General features: G+C 39.8%; 1 protein-coding gene across 10 annotated transcripts in view; it reads right to left on the reverse strand.

Moving 5' to 3' along the window:
- SOX6 (SRY-box transcription factor 6) overlaps positions 1–25111 on the reverse strand; it is a 515133-nt gene that overhangs the window by 307403 nt on the left and 182619 nt on the right. For 9 of the 10 annotated variants that reach the window (XM_074997727.1, XM_074997718.1, XM_074997720.1 and 6 more), the window contains one exon: positions 11783–12026. In XM_074997727.1, coding sequence (XP_074853828.1) covers positions 11783–12022 — 240 coding nt within the window. In that variant the 5' untranslated portion in view covers positions 12023–12026. Of the gene's footprint in view, positions 1–11782; positions 12027–16107; positions 16180–25111 lie in introns of all 10 variants that reach the window. The other variant, XM_074997726.1, reaches the window with a different exon arrangement.

The raw sequence follows: 25111 nt of genomic DNA on the forward strand, positions 1-25111 counted from the left end.
CAAGAGATCACACGCCCTCCCTCCCATGCAGGTCCTGCGCTCTATCAATGCAATGCAACTGCACAGAGTTATCCACATGGAGGGATCTGGATGTGATTGTTGAGGGATTTGCAGCACTCAGCTTCCCAAACTGCTTTGGTGCCTTAGACAGGGTGCACATCCCCATCTGCGCCCTGAAACACAGTGCCAGAACGTACATAAACAGAAAAGGCTACCACTCAGTAGTGCTCCAGGCGCTTGTAGACAGCAAGGGCCATTTCATGGACATTTATGTGGGCTGGGCGGGACAGACACATTATGCCTATGTGTTCTGTAATTCTGGGCTCTGCCCTGGCGGGACATCCTGGTGAGAGATGTGACCAAGCCGCTCTACATCGTGGTGGATGCCACCTACCCACTGCTGTCCTGGCTGATGAGGCCCTACTCTGGCCACCCCAACCCACCCAAGAGGCATTTAACACTCAGCTCAACCAGGCCCAAAATGTGGTGGAGCAGGCTTTTGGGCATCTGAAGGGCCAACAGCTGTGCCTTCTCAGGCGCCTAGAGGTTGGTGGGTGCCTGTTGTGTCCTGCACAACACTGTGGAGGGTAAGGGTGAAAAACTCCCCCTCAGTGGGCAGCAGAGTATGGCCCCAACTTCAAACAATTGGTCCCCACCCCACTTCTTCAGGCACAATGGGGGGGCCCACATTGGGGGGCTCTTTGGGAGATATTTGCATGTGAGCAACAGTGACCACCACCCACAATTCCCACATGCTGGTCCCCCCAATACAATGCCCACCATCCCCCTACTATGACCCCAGCACACACACACACACACACCCCACCTTCACACCACCAACAGCACAGGACACAGGGATGGTTCAAAAATAAAGATTTAAGCATTAATAAAAGTTGTCTTATTTCCAACCCTGAAAACATAACTATAGCAGAGAACGGGGTCGAACTATGTGCAATAGTGCCCTATGAAGTGGGGGCAGTGACAAGGCGGGGGGTGGGCACCGAACTGAAATTGGAGAGGAATGGACCTAAACTTGGATGGAGGGAAATACACTGGTAATTGGGAGGGAGAGATCTCGACTGGGATGGGGTGGAGTTGTAGACCTTAATTGGGAGGGGAGCATGGTAAGTATTATGTGAAGGGGGAAAGAGGGTACCTTAACCGGGAGAGGAGGTGGGGGAACTTTTATGCAAAGGGGAAAATAGAGGACCTTAACCAGGAGCGGAGAGGGGGTAACTTAAATGGGACCCTACTCCAGGGTGGGGGTGAATGGCAGCGAGCCCCATCAGCCCGAGGCTCCTGTACCACCCTGGCCCTGCAGATTTCCAAGACCAGCATCTGATGAAGTGAGTCTGTGCTCATGAAAGCTCATGCTCAAAACTTTTCTGTTAGTCCATAAGGTACCACAGGACCCTTCGTTGCTTGTCAGTCCCTTGTTAAGGCAGGCAGACGGCTTTCCCCCCTCACCTGGCTGGGGGCAGCAGCCTCCCTTCAGTGGCAGTTGGTCTTGGCACACCATGGGTGCCATGGGGGTCCACTGTTATGTGGGCCATTCTCAGTTTGTGATCCAGACCATCCCATACCTCCCCGTGTGCGTGTCGTTTATGACGCTGTCCCTGGGTGGATGTTGCCGGCAGACATTTGGGCATAATGTTAGCCATGGCCACCTGCGCTATGCCTGGCCTGTAAACACTGGATGTGTGGGGCGGCCCGCTGCCAGCTGTGCTAACCCCGCCACCTAAAAGCTGGGATGTGTGCTCCGCCATGTACTTACTGGAGGGTCCCTCCCCAAAGTCCACCGATGACCGGCTGGCCATAGCCTGTTTCGATGAGCAGGATGGAATGTCTATTACGAGATCCACCTTGTTGCCCAGGAGACCTCAGCTGTGGCCAGTTCTGTCTCTTAGACTGCTGGTCAGGCCCCTCCTCTGCCATGAGGTGCAGCTCCTCTGAAGCAGTGTCCAGGACGGATGGTGGGGAGCAGCTTTCCCTGGGCCCCAGGAGACAGTGGAGCTTCCAGTAGTAAGGGAGCTTTCCCTGAGCACCCAGCAGAGTCCCTCTCCCAGACATAACCCTGCCACAGCTCTTTTACTTTGCTGCGCACCTGGTCAGCATGTATGCAGGGTGCCCTCGGGTTGCCAGCCACATTTCACCTCTTGCCCCCCATCTGTTTCAGGACTTCCTTGTCTTTCCACAGCCCCAGCAGATCCCTCACCTCAGGCTCATTCCAGGAGGGTGCCCTTTTTTCAGGGATGTTCCTGGGTGCTGCTGGCCATGGCTTGTGGTCGCTCCTGCCGTGGTGTCTCTGAGGCAGGCTGCAATAGCTTGTGCTTCAGCAGCTGCAAGCATGCTCTCATCTTCCTGCACAGGGGCTTCTGGGCCCATGCAAACCAGAGAGCCCCGTTGCTGTTGTGCAGGGGGTCTCTGCAGTCCTCCATGGCCACAGCCATGGATAACTCCTCTTTTGAAAGAGCAGACCATGAAGCATCTATATGGTTTCTCTTTCAAAAGGGAATTTCAAAAGGAGGCGCTGTTCCTAATACAGGATCCGAGAAACGCTTTCAAAAGCTGTGCTGTGTTCCTCTGATTTTCTTTCTAAAGAACACATTACAGGAGTAGATGCTCCATGCACTCTTTTAAAAAGGGGCTAAATATTTCGAAATTATTGGCTACTGTAGACGTAGGTTGTCTGTGTTGAAGCTGAGGAGGCCTTAAGATCTTTCTGGCTACTTTTTGGTGTATGGACAAAGACACTAAATACTTTCAGTCTATATAACCTGAAGCAGCCAAATAAAACAAAGATTGTGTGGTTTGGATATACTCGATCAAGTATATACTGAACTTGCTCACAATAGGTTTTGTTTTTTTTTACAGGTCCAATTTAATGTTAATTTTATTGTAAATTTCAGGAAAAAACATATTTTAGCAATATTAAATATATATACAGACGCCTCTTTGTACAGTTACATGTCACATGCTAGATTACTTGTATGTGTTTTAGTGTTTGCAGTGGAACATATGCAGAAAGCTAGCCTGATACATAAAGTACTTTTATTTCCTTAAGGTAAACACTGATGAAACACTTGGGAGATTGAAATAAAAGCAAGACATTTGTCAGACATAAAGGTACTACATAAAGCTGCTGTGAATTAAAAAAAGTTGGCAGAATCCCAGAACAGATAATACTTAAAAACATGCTGGAATGTAATAAACTATGTGAACGGTCGTATGTTCATATGATACACTACCTTATGAGATTCGTATTACACTGACTACTACGTCCCAGTCACTGGATTTTCATGGCCTCAAAGATTATAAATACATGTATCTTTCCTGCCTCCATGAAGACAATTTATGTACACAGTTTTATTATACTGAACAAAGATACCAAAGACTGATTTTTCTTGAGCTGTCAAAGTACAAAAGAAATGCAAAAAGTCCTCGCACAGATGTAGTACAGTGCTGAATTTTATCTTTTGGCAGGTGCTCAATATGCAGCCCACATAATCACATGTTAATGACTGGAGTGTGTTAATCAGCATGCATACCTGATTCCTTCTTGCCCAAAGAAAAAAATAAAACAATTTATACATGTTAATATGCTTCTACTTTTAAAAAATATGTTGTAAACATTCAGAACTGAGGCGGAAGGAAGGAAGAGAACTTTACCAACACTGCTTTTTAAAGAGATGTAATGTTCAAATAAAAGATCTATAGATTTGGGCAGACCCAGACAAAAAACTAGGAGTCCTCTATGAAGTATTCAGGTGGTGATTAATTCAGTTTTAACAATAGTCTCCCAAGAACATTGGGGAAATAGTTAAAAGTACATGGCATCAAGAATAAAAATAATACAATAATTACTGTGCCAGAAAACTAATTATCTGGCTCCCCAATAAACAAGGAGAATTGCCTATTTAGTTATCCTTATAAAACACACTATCATGCATTTTATTGAGGGAATGATTTTGTTTTGTTACTTTTAATTTAAAAAGCAAAGATTGGTCTGTTCATTCCACTAAAACCAAAATCCCAGTCCTATGAACATCTGTACATGTGCTTAACTTCATATACACAGAGAGATAGCAGTGTTAGTCTGTACTCCAACAAAACAAAACAGAACAAATGTAGCACTTTAAAGACTAACAAAATCACTGAATAAATCATGGTTAGTCTTTAAAGTGCTACATTTCTGCTGTTTTGTTTTGTTCACATACACAGTACAGTGTACATAGTTCTACTGAACTCAAGTAAGAACAGGCCTGTTTGCAGATCACTGATCAACACACAAAAAAAAAGTGATCCAGAGCCACAGTCAGCTTCGGGAGACAAAAAAATCAAACCAAAACACACACTACCTTTCTGCATTACAGTTGCCCACAGAGATGCATATAATAATAGAGATAGCATTACGTATGCAATTTGCCTTTCAGCACTTGCTAGTTTCAAGCAGGACTCTGAATCTGTGAAATCGCGTGTGAAAGTATTTATCTATCTAGACATTTATTCCGTGCTCATCACCTGGCACCCTACAAAGAATATTACCATTGTGGATTTGCAGTTGATACTTTTATAGATGTGCATATGCAAATGACAGTTTGCCTGAGCTATTCAGCTAGTCAGAACTCTTGCAGACATAGAATTAGAGGTTCTTGCTAGAATTTTGGGCACTTAAATTTGGTTTATTTTAAATATGCATATAGGTACCAAGTCAGTTAAAATGTGTTTTTTAAATAAATGATAAATGTAACATTTTGTTATGTCTACACAGCAAAGTTATTTCAAAATAACAGTTGCTATTTCAAAACAACTATGCAAATGTCTATACAATGTAACTGCTATTTCAAACTAATTTTAAAATAGCAAGTCTTATTTTGAAATTAGTAAAATTCATTGGCCGTGTCTACACAGCACCCACCCTTTCGAAAGGGGCCTAGTAATGAGCAGCATGACAGATGCAAATGAGCCATGAATTAAAATATCTTGTGCCTCATTTGCATAGTCCCACAAGATCTTGCTTCCAGAAGATCCCCTTCTGGAAGCAAAAGCTGCCATGTAGATGGGGCACCTTTGGAAGGAAAGGTGGTCCTTCTGAAGACATACCACTTCGGGAAGACCCTTCTTCTGCAAAGCTTCTTCCCCCCAGCATAAAAAACAATAGCCCCAGGCACTGGTCACCTCTTGACTTTCTATGGGCTACCACACATCTTAGCACAGTTGTTATGCAAACTCCTGCTCATGGCGCACCTTGGCTATGTCTACACTATGGCCATTTCTACACATGCCAGTGGCCCAAAATATGCTAATGAGGCACAGATGCAAACTCCCCACACCTCATTAGCATGAGGTCACATGGTTTGGAGTCCGGAAGACGTTCTTCTGGACTCCAAAACGCCATTTAGAAGCGCAGCCCCTGGGGAGTCTTCTGGAAATTTTTGGGAAGAAGGGGCCTCCAGAAGAAGGACTTCCTTCCAGAAGACCCACCAGGGGCCGTGCTTCTAAACAACGTTTTGGAGTCCGGAAGAACGTCTTCTGGACTCCAAACCATGTGACCTCATGCTAATGAGATACAGGGAATTTACATCTGCGCCTCATTAGCATATTTTGGGCCGTTTATTAGCATGCCACTTTCGAAGCGGCATGCTAATAAAGTGGCATCTGTAGAAACGGCCTATGATATAAATTTGACTTTATTAACACTGATTTTTTAAAGGTGGGTTTTATAAATTCGAATTTGAGCATCCTCAATTCCCACAGGCTCCCCACAAATTCAACTTATTGCTGTCACACACAAGTCGCCAAACATCAACTCTTGCAACAGTGTATTGTGGGACCTATCCCATAGTTCCCTGAGTACCGTAGCATTCTAGGTATTTTCACTGGTGCAGCATGGCAAGAAAATGACCCGCGAGGGGCTGTGGGTATCTGACAACATCTTCCTACATTTCATTTCCCTAATTCCCCTACTGCATTAAGCAAACATCCCTTTTTCCAGGTGGACTCTTGTTTGTATAAGTGATTTGCTTTTTATAAGTGAGCGGAGGGGAGGGGTAGCAAAGTGATTAGAGCATTTGCCTGCTGAACCCAGGGCTCAATGTTTTTCATAAGACAATCTTCCCACTCCAGATCAATGATCTGGAATGGATTAACCCATAACTCTGAAAAGAAATTCCATGTCCATTGAAATCAATGGGATTCTTTTCATTGACTTCAATGGTGTTTGGACCAAGACCATACTGAGGTAATTCTAGAGCTTATACATTGACTTCAGTGACCTCTGGATCAAGCCCAAACCGAGATATTGCTCTGTCACGTTTATTTCTTGATACTCCATAATCTAGAAATGCATGTCTACGTATACACAGGCGATACACTGCAAAAGTGAATGGCTCATTGAAATCAGTTATGGTCAAGCCTTACTTAGCTAACTGTGGTAACTGTAAAGCTAATACACTGACTTCAATGGCCTTTAGATGAAGCCCATACTGAGCTATTGCTCTGTCACGTTTATTTCTTGATGCTCCATAATGCAGAAATGTATTACATGAACGTCTGCCCTCTCAACTTTCAATGGCACTTCCTGTGCCTTACCATGGTGCAAGCCCCCAAATATCTTAGCTGCTGGGGGAAACTTCCCCCCAGCAGCAGCAAGCCCCCGATCATCTTCGTCATTGGGGGAGACTTCGGCCTGGTGGCAGAAGGGCCCCAAATATCTTAGCTGCCAGGAGAGACTTCCCCATGGTGGCAGCAAGCCCCAAAAATCTTAGCTGCCGGGGAAGACTTTCCCATGGTGGCAGCAAGCCCATAAAAATCTTTCCCACCCTTGGAGCCCTAACCACATGCAAGCCAGGACATGGTGCTGCCTGGAAGCCTGGTCAGCACCAAATGGCAGGTACATTCTTTTATTGGGTCGGGGGCCACCCAAGTGATGTGGCGAAGCACATGAAAGACCCTGACTGCATGGGCGCCCGTTGAGGGGGGGGTTTACCCACAAATGTAAACTGCTGAGAAGTTTCTCAGCCTCTTATGAAATTCTCAGCCTCTTATGCAAGCACATGGTGCCTGGGGGGCAGCGGCTGGTGTCAGGCAGCACAGAAAAAAATACCAAGTGTACAGACAGAACCACAAACTCTGTGCTGGGGCTATGTGTAAAGGGTAGATGAGCTCACAGTGCTAATAGCAAAGAAAGAAATACATTTCTCAGGCTCTCATACAAACGTGAGCCCAGAGTCACAGGCTTCCTGGTTCCAATGTGAAATTCATGGTCTTCCTGTTACCTAATTCCTGTGCACCCGAGAGCAACAGCCAGAGCAGAGCACTGAGGGGTATAATGGGTTACATACTGGGCATCTCTGGAGACTAATAAATTCGATTTTAAGACGTGGTGCTTCCACACTGGCCTTTAATCGAACTTCTGAATTCAAGCTTGACGCTACACCCATCAGGCACCAACGATATTGTAATATCAATATTAGTGCTCCCTAAATCGAGCTAATGGTATTTACAGTGAAGACAGTCATGATAATATCACGCTAACTGCCTTAAATTCAAATTTATCTCGTAGTGTAGATATAGCTCTTGTTTCCGTCCCTCCCCTGCCATGCCTCTGTAGCAGGTGCTGTCAGGAATGGGACTGTGGGAGAGAGATGCTCCTATGAAGGGGGAATTTTACCCAGAGCCATTGCAGGTCCTGCAACATTAAGTAAACCATGAGATTTGATTCTATTACTGGTGTTTGAATTCAGAATCCTTCTGTAGGCCCATCTCCTACGCCCATCTCTAGCACATGGGAACATGCCGTACAATTTGTCCTAGTGGATCAGACCATTTGTTCATCTACTCATGCGACCTGTCACTGACTACCTACAGTTGATACTTTAGATTAAGGATAAAAGCCTCATAACTGACCTGGTTAAATTGTTGAAAGCTCTATATGGGAGTGTATATACAAGACAGGAAATGGTTTCCTGACCCCTGCCATGAATGAATCATGATTATCATTTTTTAAACATGGTTAACTACCAGTATAAATCTTATCAGTCATAAACTTATCCAGATATTTTTTTAAAATCTAGCTACAATATTTAACTCTATGATCTTCTTTCACCTTTCACCCTCCTTTATCACCAACTACTCCTAAGCTGTTTCGACAATGGAACCATTTTTTTAATGCAATGTACAAGTTTTATATGTTTGCCTTACTATTTCCTCCCACATGGCTTCTGCACCTTCAAGCCCACATAATTCTTGTAAGTTTTCCCAAATCCCTAAGTGTTTTGTTTTGTTTTGCAGAAAGGGAGAATTTAGCCTTTACCTTGGAACGGTTGTGGGGTTTTTTTTTGTTTTTTAGGGGTTTTTTTTGGGGGGTAGGGGTTGCTAACAGATTTAGCAACAAAATAAATACCCAAACCTTCAGCAATTTTTATTTCAAGTTAAAGTCATAAATATAATGATGGTGTCTCCAGCTCTGCAAGGAAACATTAAAGGACCAAATCATTCTATTGTTTTCTTCTCCCCACTCCTCCCCAGTGAAATCAAATTTGTTGGTGATATGATACTTATAGTGTAAGTCGTTACAGGTCTGACGTTACAGTTACACATTGCTGAATCTGTCAAATGAAAAGGGAGCACAAAGGGAATCTCCAAATGCAGCTGCTATTTTTCATTTGTTAAATCCTTTTATTACACCATATAAGTACACAGCTGGGAAATACTATAGAGTGGGAGTTAAAACAAAATATTTTGGCTTCCAGACATTCAGAATACACAAAGGACTCAGTAGAAAGCAATGCCTGATATCAAAAGGGAGTGAAAGTTTGAAAACATTTTTAGCCAGCCTGCTTTTTTTTTAAAATGATAATGCACAGTGATGTTTAAAAAGGTATCTTATAGTACAGAAAGTGTTGCATGCAATAAATACTGGACAAAATTTTGTTGATATTTTCTTAGACATGCAAAATCTGTTTTCACTGAAGAGCCACATAGCCCTCATCTCTGCATAGCATTTTATATTGTATATTGCGTGCAGCAAAATTTCCACAGGTCTTTAGGAGTCTTGAGATTACACAGAAGGTAAGGTTGCATGCCTAGTTAGGTAACACACTAAAGCCCAAATTCTTCCTTGTACGGATGGATGTAATACCCATTCAATTTACCACCTGGTAACCAGACAAGGCATATTAAGGGTGCACTTTAACATCAGCACCATTGCGTTTTTTTCAGAGTAAGCGGCTGTAAGCAGCTGCCTTTCTCAATCTGCTTTACACACAGTCAACACAAGTCAAAAACTGACTGTCTTTCCTGGAATTCAGTTTTATAACAAAGAATTTAACAGTATGCAGCTCAAGCCTTTACCCCGGGTTTAGCAGCTCAAAGAGCTCTCATAACTGCTCAGCCCATCCCATCTTTTCTCTAAAGAGTCACTCCAGCTCCTTACATCAGGATTGATAAAGCAGCCACCTGTATTAGTGAGTTATTAGAACACTTATTATTAGAACACTCTTAACCTTTTCCTAGTATGATCAGCAACTGCTAGCAAGTTAGGGTGTTTCAAACAGGGACAATTAACAGGAGATTGGCACACAAGGATCCATGGCAGAATTTCTTTCTTAAATGAGTTGTTCTGAGTGATATCCTCACATTGTTCCAATTATGTTTAAAAAACATATTTTTCACAACTTCTATGTTACAGTCACCAACTAAAGTTGCCTAGTTTCCATTTCTATAGTAAATCAGCTGGGGTATCATTATATTATTTTTAAATTCAAATGATCTTCTCTAAAGCATTATAATTTTAATTTTGCCTTCTGTCCTTAGGTTTGTACCTACTCTTCATAGGCAAAAGTTCCACTAATTTCGCTGAGGTTTGTCTGAATAAAGATGGCTGGATTAGACACAAGGAAGCAGTGGGACCAATGAATGATTTTCACGAACTTTATCAAACTGTATGCTGTACTATTTTCAGAAACAAGGATGAAAAGCAGAATGCTAAGTCACTCAGTCTAAGTTCATGCACCTGTTTCTGAAATGTGATAGGCAGGAGATGACCTCTGGCTGTTAAGTCTCCTCAGAGGTACACCAAATACTATCCTGAAAGTGTATCATTCGAAATTGGAAATTATATTTTTGCCGTTAAATATGTAAAATAATTTTAAGTTATTCTGCGTAAGAAGGATGTGTCACCACATTCTGTAAGGTGCTAACATTTTGACTGAGGTACTAATATATCTCTCACCACACAGCCTGGGCATACAGCCTGTACCCTGAGAGATTCCAGGAAGGTTATGCATTCTTTCCTCCAAAACCACTAAGTCAGTCCATTGCTGCTACTGCTGCTTTGAGGCTGCAACTCATATTGTGCACGTGCCCAATGCTGGAATGGCTCCAATCCATATTGCTTTCAATATACCTAGTCGATCTAGATGCATCTCAATTGCCCTATCGGCAAATAATTGAGAATTATTGGAATGTGAGAACTCTCCTGTCGACCTCTCTTACTCCATGCAATATTGAGGAGTACTTGTTGGATTTTGTGCATCTATACCAGGTGCATGAAATTGAACTCCAGAAGATCGACCCTGACCTGGTGGATCTTTCATATAGCATAGATCAGGGGTGTCCAACCTTTTCTCACTGGGGGGCAACACAGCTATTTTTTATGTGTTCCATCGGGGCCAAACATGAAATAGCCCCAAACCACCACCCCCAACACTTAACCCCCTTGCAGCACCAAACCACCCCCTCGCTCCCAGGCTTAGACCCCCTGTAGCCCCAAACGGCCCCCCTGTCCCCAGCCTTAAACCCCCCGCAGCCCCAAACCACCGCCAGCTTTAAACTTCCCACAGCCCCAAACCTCTCCCAGGCTTAAACCCCCCACAGCCACAACCAACCCCAGTCTCAGACCCTGCCAAAGCCCCAAAACGCCCCAGCCTTAAACCCTCCACAGCCCCAAGCCCCCAGCCTTAAATTACCCCAGTCCCAAATTACCCCCATCCTTAGACCCCCCCAGCCTTAAGCCCTCTGCAAGCCCAAACTGCCCTCAGCCTTAGAACCCCCGCATTCCCAAACTGTCCCTGCCCACCCCCAGGCTTAACCCACCTCACAGTCCCAAACTTCATGAAACTATCCACACAACTTGATTTTGCTCAGCAAAGACAAATATATATATGGGTCAGAAATTCATTGACTCTCTGTGCCCATTCAGGTTTTGGCAGCTCTACTGAGACTGCTAGTCAATTTCAATCATAATAGTGTTTTTGTCATGCGGATGTCTAGCCAGTTGGCAGAGACAGCTCCAAACTCTTCTCATATAAACCATGGAACAAATATCAGGCATTGACAACTTTCAGTCATTGCTAAACTTAATTGGATTTGAACTGGTGATCTAGAGCAGGAAAGGCCTGAAATTCAGCTAACAATCTCTAACTATTTGCCCTTCACAAAAGCCTGCCATTTCCAATAAACATAAAGAATTGTGGTGTCAGCCAGATGTTAGCCTCTAGAGTTCCAGTGCCAGCCTATGAATATTTTAGCTTTGGTAGGTCTCAGAGGCTAGGTCTACACGGAGCAACATTGCCAGAAGGTTTATGCTAATGCACAGTCTCGCAATTCCAAATAGACACTCATTAGCATATTGCACAGCTGATTAGCATAGCCACACGAGAGCTCACTGCCGGCAGAAGCTGCTGGGGGCAGTAAACAGGACATGTAAACGTGCCTCCGCTGGCAAAAATCCCCTCTGTCGCCAGTCCCTGCAAAAGCTGCATATAAATGTGTAACTTACCATTCTATGCTGGGCTGAGATAACACTGTCCCAGTCAGCGTCTTGTTGAATGGTGGTAACCAGCGTTGGTAGATCCTCTGAGTGAGGTTTGTTGTGCATTAGGGTGTGCAGAGGCAGATGGGAGGCCACATGCTGATCACTGTTGCCTTCTTCCTTGTCTCGTGATGCTAAATCCTGGGTCATTGCTTCCTCTCCATCAGGGGCACAGGCAAATGGAGAGGTGGCCTGCTTGGAAGACATTCTTCTGCAGAACAAGAAAAGAGGGCAGGACATAAGATTTTACTATTGACCACATGAAGGAAGCTGTCTATCAAAACATGAAAATTGGAAGCAAACCTTATACACATGAATCCTGTGTCTACATGAGCCTCTTCCTTTCAGAAAGGGCATGTTAAAGAGCAGGTTCGAAACAGGTTAATGAGGCACTGCAATGAATATCCAGTACCTCATTAGCATAATGGTGGCCACAGTGATTCGAAAGTGCGGATTTTCGAACTGCACACTGCCTTTGGAGACGGGACCTACTGAAAGGACCCCCCCAGTTTTCGAAAGCCCTTCTTCCTAACACCAGATGGAAAAAAGGGCTTTCAAAAAGTGGGGGGTCCTTTCGGAAGGTCCCGTCTCCATGGGTGGCGCGCAATTTGAAAAGCCGCACTTTTGAAACGCTGCAGCTGCCATTATGCTAATGAGGCACTGCATATTCATTGGAGCATCTCATTAGCATATTTTGAACCCACTCATTAACATACCCCTTTCAAAAGGAAGAGGCTCATGTAGATCCAGTTGAATAGTATTTTCTTATTTACATAATCCCACTGTAGTCCATAGGACTAGTCACAGAAATAAAACTTTAAAGGATCTGGATCCTTGGTTGCTTAGAAGGTTCTTCAAAAGCTCTGAGCATCTCATTTCTGTTATAAATAGGTTTTCAGTGGCTCCCAGTAAAACATGGTATTGACTTACCATGTGTCATCTAATTTATTTAGACTTGTAAGATGGTATAATTTTCTCCAGCCTTAAGAGAACGATGACTTTTATGGACACATATATTCTGCCAAATGTCTATGGGCCCAGTCCTCTAAACTTTTACTCTTATGAACAGTCACACCACCTTCAGTGGGTTTCAATAGGATTACTTGCACAAACATGGAATACTCCTATGAATGACGGTTTGCATGGTTGGATGCTTTGCTTACTTTTTCCCTTGCATGTTGAATTTGTTTCTTTCACAATGAGACTTTCTAAGTTATTAGCCAAGCTGTTCCAAAGATGTATTATGATTTGTTTGTTTAAAGTTTTGCAGTCTCTGACCGAATTTTAAATTGCATCCAGTTTTACCTTTTGGAAAGGGTTCTGAGATATTCACTTGAAGGGTGCTATAAAACTGTAAGTGGCTTATTGAACGAATGACTGATAATGTATGATTAAATTTGAGGCAATCTTCTGCAGTTTGACTTAAGTGCCTAAAATAATTATATTTCCATCTTTTATTAGACATTGAATACAAGATACAAAGTATCTGAAAGAATTCCATTAACTCTGAGTGTCAAGTTATAATAAATAAGTATATTTATTTAAAATGTAATTTTTCTAATAATAGCTTCTAAAAGCCATTTCACAGGCGAACACAGCTTTTGCTACAGTTTGTTACTTCAAAATATATAAATTATTTTGACTTGAAATTTTTTAAAAATTTCTAGTGAAAACAACTATAACTATCAAAGCAGACATTTAGAACATTTTTTTTACAATTTTTAGTAACTTTAGTATCTATAATATTGAAATTGCTTTGGAATGAAGGAATAAGATCTCCACCTTAATTGCTCTTTAACAATAATTGATTTCATACCATTTCTTTAAGAAATGCACAAATCAGTTAACATAGGAAACCACATGAGCATTTTTCAAATTAGCAAATCATTAACTTGCTAGTACTGTTTCTACAGACAAATAAATACTGATTAAAGGGTCTGGAAATCTGAGACTAACAGTTAAATTTACAAATGTGTCACATGCTTTCATGAATATTACAGTGAAGGAAATATCAAGTGCAAAGAAAAATAATTAAGTTAATTCCAATTTAAACAGTAGTTTTTATGTAGCAGCCCATGTTTCACATAGGATTTAACAGCTAATGCTAAATTTCTCACAATTAATGAGGGGGCTCAGATTTAGTATTCTACAGTGAAAAAAATTAATATAGGAACAGCTAATCTAATTATCCACAGTTCTAAATAAAAGTATTACAAGCTTTTGAAGTGCTTTGATACACATTAAAATGCTGATACCTATTTAGAATAACCATTCTGCAAATAATGATAATCCTGCGTCAAACTCGATACAAGTTGGAGGGATAGATTTGCATTTCTTTTAAGAGTATTAAAATTATCAATGAGTAGAACTGAATAAATATAACATTGATACTCCATTAAAGAATATATGCTTATGGTGCACATAACTGGAGAGTCCAGAAATTATTATTGTTACAGGTATTTCAAGAGTTTCTGGTTCATAATTAACGTGACCAAACATAATCAAAACGTTAAGATAAAATGAGAAATTTCTTTCTGTATTTCTGAATATAATCATCATGTTAATTTACCTGTTCACATGACAACATAAAAAATTTAATATGATTTATTGCAATTTGTAAACTGTGCATTCAAAACTGAAAGTCACAATTTGTATCTGAAACTGCACTGACTTCACCTCCTTAGCAGACACCATTCCCGTTACAAAATGAACTGGCTTCTTCCAATAGCAATAGCTCCGGTTGTTTCTTCAATATAATTAATTATGACAAAACCAGAAAGGAAAATGTCTCTTAAGAATAATTTCAAGTACAAATTGCACCAATGAATAATAGTGCACAATCTTAATTAAACACAACTGTGCAGCTGTGAAAATAGGCTAAATCTGTCCATAGCTATGAGTTGGCTTTAAAGGCTGGTTTGTTAGGGAGTATTTTCTTAAGGAAGGCTGGGCCCCCTGTCTTAATCAGCCAATAAATTATTTCCTGCAATTACATTAAATAGAAAATTATCTTCAAATTGGGAATGTTAATTGAAAATCAAAATTCAGAGTGAAGTTTAGAAATTACATGCTGAATATAATTAGTCAAGAAAGGCTTCACCTCTATTTCTTAAATAAGCTTTTGGTAATTCCTCAAGTGACCATTCACTAAAACTACCTACTTGTTATGTAGTACAATAGAAAAAATCTGTTAAAATGATTTATAGATTTACTTTATTTAAACTAAGTTAATTATTTATAGAAAAGGAGAGAATGTGCCATGTCTAAAATATACTAACCAAGACACTGATCTACATACCTGTAGCCCTCAGTGTCTCTCTACATGTCTAAGTTACTTTTTTTGCACTGTCCTCAGGTATAACAGCCAATTCCTGTAAGCTCTGTCCATGGGAAACTCCTATTTACCTCAGAAGGAGTTCTGCACATAGAAGATTGTGAGCTCAGGCTCTAACCAAAGGCTGAACTTTACACTTAATTTCCAAGATGTATGATCAAATGCTCCCCCTGAAATATCCCTTCAGATTAATCCTTAGTTATTGTCCCATCGATCCATAAAATAGGTTGTTCTGCCAAAATAAATGTTGAAAAGTATTACGGGTTTGAATTGTAGCTCATTTTAAACATTAAGAATTTTGCAATTTGAAAGTATTCAAAACTAACTTACCAGAATAAGGGTTACAATTTCAGGAGGAAATATAAATTAGACTTGTAAAAGGTGTCTCAAAGTTGCTAATTGCCATTTCACCTTATTTTGTTTTTGCTCTGTTATAAATTAAAATCAGTCAAATGATTTTTTTTTAAATTTCTGTTCAAAAAAAGTCTCCCTAGTTATAACCCCTGGAAACAGGGGTTTATAATGGAAGTGCTGACACAACCCTAACTAAAGCAGCGCAAATGGTGCCGCTATAATACACAAAATCAAGTTCTATTATTCTAAACTATCCTCGTTCATGGGGTTTTTCTTTACTGTGCTCCTAGCCAAACTGCTGAAGCATGAAAAATTTAAATGCAATCAAGTGGGTCCAATTCTACTTTACTAGAACAAGTGTCTACAGTGGTACAATCTTAAAACAAGATGCAACAGATTTGTTTGGTGCTTTTCTTTTTTATTTTTTAACTATTTATTTATAATATTGTGCAGTGGAGATAAAATAAGAGGAAATTACACTCACAGGATACCAGTATATCAAATACACAGTCCACATTATAATCAGAGAGAAAAAATACATTGTCATACTGGTAAAATGGGCTAGTTAACTGAGGCACAACTGTCACCAGGACAGATAATATACCTATGGGATCTGAGAGAGATGGGTATGGATCCAGAATAATTTATCTGAAGTCCATTCTTCTATTCAGTCTTCCTAATGTGGGTAAAACAAACACAGGACTGGTTTTACAAACACAAAATACAACACATTTCACTTGCAAGCTGAGATGGAGAAAAGAGGAACCATTTAGCCATTTAGTGCAGCGGAGGAAGTGGGAAGCATGGGTAAATTGGGACCCCAATTTCAGTCAGCCTTGGTTTCCATGCTGGAAAGCCAAAAATCCATGCTTGGGTCTGTGCCACTCCAGTATTTTGTCAAAATGTGTAAGCCTTAAATTTTAAATTTGCCTGTCCTCCTCCAGAGCCTAGCAGTCATTCTAAACAAACATCACAGATTTCCTTTTTCCTAAAAGTAATGCTTGTCATCCGTTCCCTAAACTACAAATGATTACAGAAATTTTTCATCTTAGACTTGTCTGTGTGCCGAAGTTCTTCAAATGATTTAAAGCTGCTTTCTTTAAATAACTAGGAGGCATGCCTAACACCAAAGGTATGTAATGTCTGAAACTGTCCATCCATTATTGACAGAAGGACCAAACGATGAAATGCTACAGGGGAAATTAGAGATCAGTTTGGGGTCCCACCTGGTAGACATTTAAACCCAAATTACACAGACAACAATAATGTGTGAGCCTAGTCATAATTTAAAAATACTTATATCATCTGATAACAATGAGATATATGAAAGGGACATTTGTGGCAGTTAACTAGAAACTGTAATGGAGTCTAAAGACTGTTTTGTCCCACCTTGCAGAAACATTTGTAAAGCTAAATCTATAATTGCAATTATTGAATTAAGGTTTTGAGAATGCCATGCCTCCTCTCCCTGAAGGTGACCATCGTTATTTCCTCCCCTATGCCCAAAATGCCCCAGTTTATGTAAGCACTTAATCACATGTTTAACTTTAAGCAGCTAAATACTTAACTGACTTCAAATTCAACTTCTCATCGATTTACAGGCAAGCATATGCTTTCATGAATCTAGAACTAAATGAATTATTAAAAAAATATATATTTTGAAGTCCTCAAAAAAAGAAACCCTTTATATTAAAAGAAGCACGATTTTCTTCTAACTTTTTTCAAGAAATTCATGTTCATGAAAGATGATATGCAAAACCCTGGAGATGGAAGCACTCTCTCTCTCTCTCTCTCTCTCCCCCCGCCCCACCCTCCACCCCCGCCCCACTTGATAGAACAAGGGTAGTAGAAAGAGAGTTGCTCCCATCCCTGTCAAATCTTACCCAAAGGGCCCTCTGTGACAGATCAACATCCACCATCCCTGTGAAAGTGTTTGAACGACTTCTGGAAGCGTGCTTGCTAATTCCATCTTCCTGTTTCCACTCTCTGTGGCAAACTGCATGGAGCTTGTGAGTCAAAACATTAGGCCTGAGGCCCTCTCCTGAACTCAAGGCCTCCATCCACGAATCATGCGTTAACTGACCACTTCTTATATCTGTACAATCCCAAAACTATAGACCAGATCCTAAACTGGGGTAAACTGACAGCACTTTGTTAAAGTTACTGGGGCTGAACTGATTTATTCCATCTGAGGAACTGTAAACACACAGGAAAATTATCATTATTTGCCTTTGCTGTACAAGGATCCCAATATCTAATTATAAGAGCATTCAAATATGACTGAAAGAAAAATGAAAATGTTTTACCAATAGCCAAATAATTTTGCAGCTCCGATCCTGTAAAACAAAGCTATGTAGACATAACTCAGTAACATAACTGATTGTTTATCTAATGCTGTATGTAATTCATTTGTCACATAAGAATAAACGGTTATTTCCTAAAATTTAATGACCCACATCTGATTACAAAGAGCATTAGTAACAAGAATGAGCAGTTCCTAAAATACTCACTACTTAAGAAGCCTCACACTCCTACAAGTATGCCTAAACAAAAAATCTACATGGAGTTAGGCTGATAATACATAAGCCTCCCTGAAAATGAGAAGAACGGAGTGGGTGGGTTCTTCACAGGACTGAAAGCTAGTGACTCTTAAATTCTACTCCTGACTCTGCCATGGAGATGCAGTGTGGCCTTGGGCAAATTAATCTGTCTCTCAATTTTTCCAAACCTACCTCAAAGGGGTGTCATGAAGATTAGCTAGATAATGTTTGTAAAGCACTCTGAAGATTAACAGTGTGAAGTTGATTCATGAGAAAGACTATTCCAGGAATCACCTTTTGGGAATAAGAGAGGGGAAAGGGGAAGAAGGAACAGAGAAAAGGAATGGCAGTGAACAACATCCAAGACTCCAGCTAACACCAAGGTCAGCGACAGAAATGCAGCCTCTGCAATACACGTGTTCAGGTAAGCCACACACTCTATTTACACACCAGACAGAATTATTCCTCCTACTACAAATATGCCTCAGTCACAAAATTAGATTCCATGTCAATTTGCCTAAATTCAGGAGCATTAGGATCCAGACCCATCTCTATGAGTTAATTCTTTCAAATGTATAGCATAATATTTGCATAGTTTGTTGAATGATGCAAAAACATTTTTAAAAAGCTGCCATTCACCTTTTGCCTTTGTGACTCACTATACTGACAGTGCAGTCATGCACATACCCTGAAGGCTAAACTAGATGACCCTTGTGTTGTCTTGTAACCTAGGGGTCTATGTAAAATTCGACTTAAAGATTCTGTCTCTTCATCTGACTGTCAAAACCATTGCAATGAACTAAACAAAACAGACCCTAGAACCTCCACTGAATTTATGGTGAAAATCCAAGGCAAGCTATTTTTGGTAGATGAAATGTTCTTCTTTAATTAATTAGTATCAATATTTTTCCTGATAATATGCAGTAACACTCACACAGAATGTAGTGAAATGCACTGAAATACAGGATAATGACTTAATACCTGCAATGTGTTATTTTCAAGTCACAAAAGTTAATATTTTCTATAGTTTATTTTTAGCTGACAATATTGCTGTCACTTTATTTATACAGCTTAAGACTGTTCTTTGGACTGGAGCTCATATGCCCTGGAATGCTTTGACTCATGAATTGTTTCTCCTGATAATGTTACATCACGTAACCACCTCTGTTTAATTGGTTAGTATTAGCTTCTCTGTGGTGACTATGAGGACTTTAAGGTCCTATGACTATGACATGTGTCTCTGGATATCCAATTTCCTACTGTTGCAAAAAAATCTGACTTCAAACAATCTTTACAAATGGCTTTCTGACATGTGAACAATAGTGAGCATATCAGCAACTTATCCATCATAACTTGTTAGAGTTTGTTGCTTTAGGCAGCAAGTAACAGAGCAAGTAGAATAAATAAAAGCAGCTGTTAACAATATGATACAAAACAATAGTTGCTATAAATAAACATTAAGTTGTTGCTATTTTATGGAAAAGAATGCTTACTTGTTTAACTGAAAGACTGCATAAATGGTTTTGATAAATGATGCCTAAAACTACTTTGAAGAATTTATTTCAACATATTTAAACTTCGAGTCAACAAGTCACATAGAGAAATAACTTTTTATCTCAATAAAGTTAATAAGGTTCTTGTTTTAATAACGTGAAATCTGAATGCCATTACTTTAATCTGTAAAGCAGATCCTCCTAAAGATTATTAATTAAATCATTGTGATACTTTACACTATATGTGTTATACTGGTAACATATGTCTATTATATTTTCCTCCTACAATCAAAATTTTCAGTATGTGCATCTGACTCTACAAAAAATAACGAAGTGAAAAATCTAGTCACAGAGCTACAAAAACAAAAGCTGATGTACCATGACACAGTGCCGCTCCCCACAGAACTGATTGAGACACCTTATCTCCAATCAGATTCCCCCTCCCCTCAATATTTTTGATGCTCATTTTGAAGCTAAATACCACATATTGGTAATTCATCTCAATTTCAGGCTCAACTGTAGTCAGTTCGTATTAAATCACCTAATTATTACCGCCGCATAACATGAAACAATGTTCCTCCAAGTTCAGTAACAGTTTATCTTCTTAATGAAAACCTTACAGTACAAGACTAAAACATTTCTAGCAGGCAAAGTATTTTTGATGCCGTAAAGGTTATGCAAGCATCAAAGCAGTTAAATATAAGTGCCAAACCACATTGCCAGGAGCTCTCAGTACTGCGAGGTAGTGTTACCTGACAGCTTGGTGAATATAAAATTACTTGTTTCTCCAACTGAAGACAATCAAATTGTCACCTTCCATTGTAATAATGCACAACTAGACATCAGCAAAGTGCAAACATAATTACCAGGAAGAAAACAAAACAAACACAAATAAAAATATCAAACCTAAATTTCTCCAATGGATAACCTTGACAGGCTACTCAAAAAATTAAATTCATTTTAATATCAACTATACTGGCACAACCCTTTTGTTATTTAACAATAAGATTTATAAGTTGTTTAATTAAGTGAAAAAGAAAACAGCAAAGGATAAATACATAAAAGCATAAATACTGGTGAAAATAGTCCCAATGTCTGTCATATATGCACATATATACTAGTGCGCTGGTAAGCCTTCACTAGTACACATACAGCTGTTGCATTACTGGTATTATAGACGTCTAAATCCAGGGGGTTATCTTTAACTCATAAAAAAAACAACTCCAGTCTGGAATCTGACATGCAAATTACTTTTAGAACTAATAACACAACTTTCAGTCTCAACTTAAACAACAAGAAGTCTTGTGGCACAGTAAAGACTAACAAATTTATTAAGGCATAAGCTGTTGCGAGCTGCAGCTCACTTTGTCAGATGAATAAATCATATGGCAGAGACATATACAGTAAACTCTTGCATATCCAGCAGCCCCAGGACCAGGAGGTTGCCGGATATTCAAATATTCTGGATAATAGGGAGATTTACCTAGCAATGCATAACACTAAAGAAAAACGACATTAGATATTAAGAAACAAACAAAAATGTATGCAGAGTACTTTATTTTCCAACAACAGTAGTATTGTAAACTTCTACTGTATTTGCTGTATTTATTTGTATTTACTTTCATGATACTGTATTTATGGAAAATGTAACTAAAATTTACTTATGGTTAAAATGCTGGTTATTTGAGGGTTCCAGATGATAGAATGCCCAATATGAAAGAGTTTACTATACGTACAAACAGAGGTGGGAGAAATTCCACCTATCATTTATCTACAATTTGCATAACGAACTTTCAAAATTTAAATAATTTAAAGGGCAGGGTTTTGGAATGGTAATACAAACACATCTGAGCTAATATTTTCAACACACTTTTCCTGATGGTGTACAGTATCTGGACTGTCTCTCCAGCAGTGATATCTGCATTTTGACAAGAGACATCATCATGAATAGTTCCACAGTGACCTGTGAAATCAAAGACTGAGTTTTACAGATACAGCTGCTATGGATGTAATATGCCACACAAAAGAATGGTTTCTTGGATTACATATTATAAAATTCCTTGTAAATTTGAGTTATTTACAAAATGGGATTTTAAAAAGAAACTGACCCTTTAAAAATCTGCACTGTACAATGTTATAAATCACATTTTATAAATGTCGTGTATATTAATAAATATTCAGAGCCCTAAAACACCTACTGATATGATACATTAAAATCCAACTTGTAAATCCATCCTTTCAGACTTTAAAAAAATAAGTCTACTGACATCAGCAACCTGTTGTTCTCAGCAAAACCTACAGGAGTCACAATACTGAACAAGCAAAGCTGACACTGCATTTTCAGCATCAGGCTTTGTGTACTTGCATGGATGGAGAAAAGAGCAAAAAAAGAGCTCCTTTTTTCACCTTGCACTCCTGTACAAAGCCTAGCACTTGTTCACAGAGGAGATGGAAACACTGCTCCAGACTAGCACAGAAAGTGGTGATAACCTCCCAACAGAGGGTACAGAGCAGGGCAAGGCCATAGTCCTTCCCCTATATGCTCAAGCAAGCAGAGCTGTCCCACAGGCTTTACCCAGTCTCAGTTCCAAAGTCTACAGAAGCTCTTGACAGATCCTTATGCCCTTTTCCCTCTCAACCCTTCTAAAGGACATACCTTAAAGAGAAAATCTATCCCTATTTGAAACATTTAGTCTGATTTACATAGTACGTATCATACAACGTGGAAAACTCCATCCCTTCCTTGCATGTCTCTCCACAATTCAGATGTTCACCTGCATATGTGAGCAATGTAGCTTATATCTTATAATATAGCATTACTTTCAAAGGGCAGTATGGAACTCTGAGAACGATCCACAGAGCTATAAAGGAAGGTGTGGACTGCAAGTCCACTACATTCTTAAAGTCACAGCACTTTACAAATAAATTCATGTATGAGTATTTTACCCTTCAATAAGCAACATGATATGAGTCTAAAATGTTACACCTCAATTTGATTTTTGTGACGGTGAGTTCACAGTTTCCTTACAACACTTACTTTATAAAAGCAGGCTCATGGCATGTATAACAAGACAGCGTTGTGCATAAGCATTTAGCAGAACTAAGAAAATTAACTTATTTTTAAATATTATAATTTATTTGTAAATTAGCTTCCTAATGTAAACACTAATGTAGTTTTTAAAGGATTTTATCTTAACATTTGGGCTAGACCTGGGAAAACATCACAGAAGGTTATCATTAGCTTCCTCTAGTCTCACAGGTAGAACCTACAGTGCTCAGTCATTCAATTTAGTGAGATCAACCTGAGTACAGCTCCTATACAGGGCACACTATTGCTGTTAATTGCATCAGTTACAAAGGAAGCTATAGTACTTTCCCATACTTAAGATTCCACCCCGCAAATTACCAAACACCTCCTGTGAAGGACTGAAAATGCTCAGTTTCCAATGACACCTATAGGAACTGAAGGCACACAGCGCCTTGCAGGATTGATCTGTAATAGCTAGAAGAAAAGGAAAAAAGCGTTCCTAAGGGGAATTGTGATTAATGATGAAATCATCAGATATTCCCCAACCCCAACATGATCAATGTTCCATTACAATATTAAAAAAAAATGCATTGAAATAAACACCCCAAAGCATAGAAATGTATTAAGTAAGAAGAAAACCCAAATCCAGACAACTTCTGCACCAGAGCACGAAACAGAATGAAATTGTCTTCAGTGATTTGAAGCTGTCTTTGGAGACAGTTTAAGAAGGGAAACATATATAACATTACATTTCCACTAATCCAAATGATATTTTAAAATAACCCTTACCGTTACCATTTGAAATTCAGTTAGTTGTTATACAACTGATTGCAGCTTAAACACTGAAATGTTCTCATATAGTGCCTGATGTGGTTTGTAGCAGCTGAAATAAATAGCTCTCTATTGTGGTTTTCATCTCTGACCTGATTTTTCCTATGTTTTTAGGATACACCATATGATCTGTATTTGAAATGAAGAACCCTAGTTTCCAGAAGACTGTTCATTTTTGCTCAATCCCATACGTTGTAACAGTTTCCCACTTAGTTCTACTGAAAATAATTTTCATAGTTAGGCAAACATTATATAATAATATGTGCTATTGATTACTTCTAAAGACAATATCTAATTGTTTCATTTACTCCTGCACATTTATTGTGGAGTATGTCATTGATGCGTGGTATTTTCTGTATAGAACATGGGATTTTACAGGCTTTGGTGGCACTGCTGACATCCACACCAAAATTCACGAATAAGACAATCATTCTCCATGTTTCTATAGGATAAAAAAGAGCCCTGCATTTATTCAAGGTACTGTGACATGCTGTTGAAGAGTTGTGACAAGTTGACACTGTGGGCCAAATAGTCATCTGATATCAATCAAGGTAGCTGTATTGAAGTGAGAGAGGCCTTTCTGATTTACATCAGCAGAGGATCTGGCCTTGTGTCTTTACACTGTGTACAGAATGTGATTTTGGGCCATAATGTCATACAACATTGCCAGTGCTGAATAAAACTCATCAGGTGAAGATGCACACATTATGCCATCATGATGGATCACATGGCATTATAATAAAAATTTTCCCCATAAGTCAAAGATAAACATAAGATGATATAGAATCTGTATTTAGAATTATAGAAAAGCACTGTATTAATGTCCTTTCAAGCTATTCTGCTTTAATTTATTCAAAATATGAATAAGCTCTTGGAATAAGCCTTGTCTAAAATAATGACAGACTTTTAATTTGTATTAGAGGCAACATTAAACAATCATTTTGAGGGGAATCTACAACCTGCTGTACACTCAAATAGGATTTTATTTTTAATTTAAAAGCTAAAGTTTCACTACTATTCTTCAGTAAAACTGGGGGCACAGCAGATCCCACCACGGAAGGTTAAAAGTGTCAACCTCCAGCACAGCTTCCACAATTACTGACCTACTAATAATGATCCCCCACCTTATTGACTCTGAAATTCTCTCCATCAAGTCCAAGTTCTGCACCGGGGAATTTTGTAAAGACTGTAGAAGCTGGGAAGGAGATGGCAATGTACAGCCCCCTCCCTCCAACTCTGTATACATTAGGCAGCAAAGATACAGCCTCTGCCTTTATTACTCTTCCTGTTGAGCCACCCTCCCCTGCTTAGAGTTTTGGAAGTGGCTGCGTCAAAGGGAGGCCATGACGTAGGTGGAGGCACAGGCCTCCTTATGGATCATCTGGCCTCTCAAGGATGCACCAGATGTGAGGGTGAGCCCTGAGGCTTTTTCTGCAGAAAAACCCTGATGTGGCGGGATGTGGGCCAATACTTGCAGCTTGTACAACAGCTTGTCTCCCAAGAACCCCAAAGTACTCTACAAACATTAACTGGTTACATCTCTCAACCTTCCTGTGAGGTAGACATTTATCCTCCAATTTAAAGACAGGGAAACTGAGGCACAATGACAACTAATTGGCCCAAGGAGATGCTCGAAGTCAGTAGCAAAGGTGGCAAAAGAGCATAGTAGATGGGACTCCTGTTTCCTGTTCTAGGCATTAGAAATTCCCCTCAAAA

The sequence above is a fragment of the Carettochelys insculpta genome, chromosome 6, assembly GCF_033958435.1.
Source record: "Carettochelys insculpta isolate YL-2023 chromosome 6, ASM3395843v1, whole genome shotgun sequence".
Classification (NCBI taxonomy): domain Eukaryota; kingdom Metazoa; phylum Chordata; order Testudines; family Carettochelyidae; genus Carettochelys; species Carettochelys insculpta.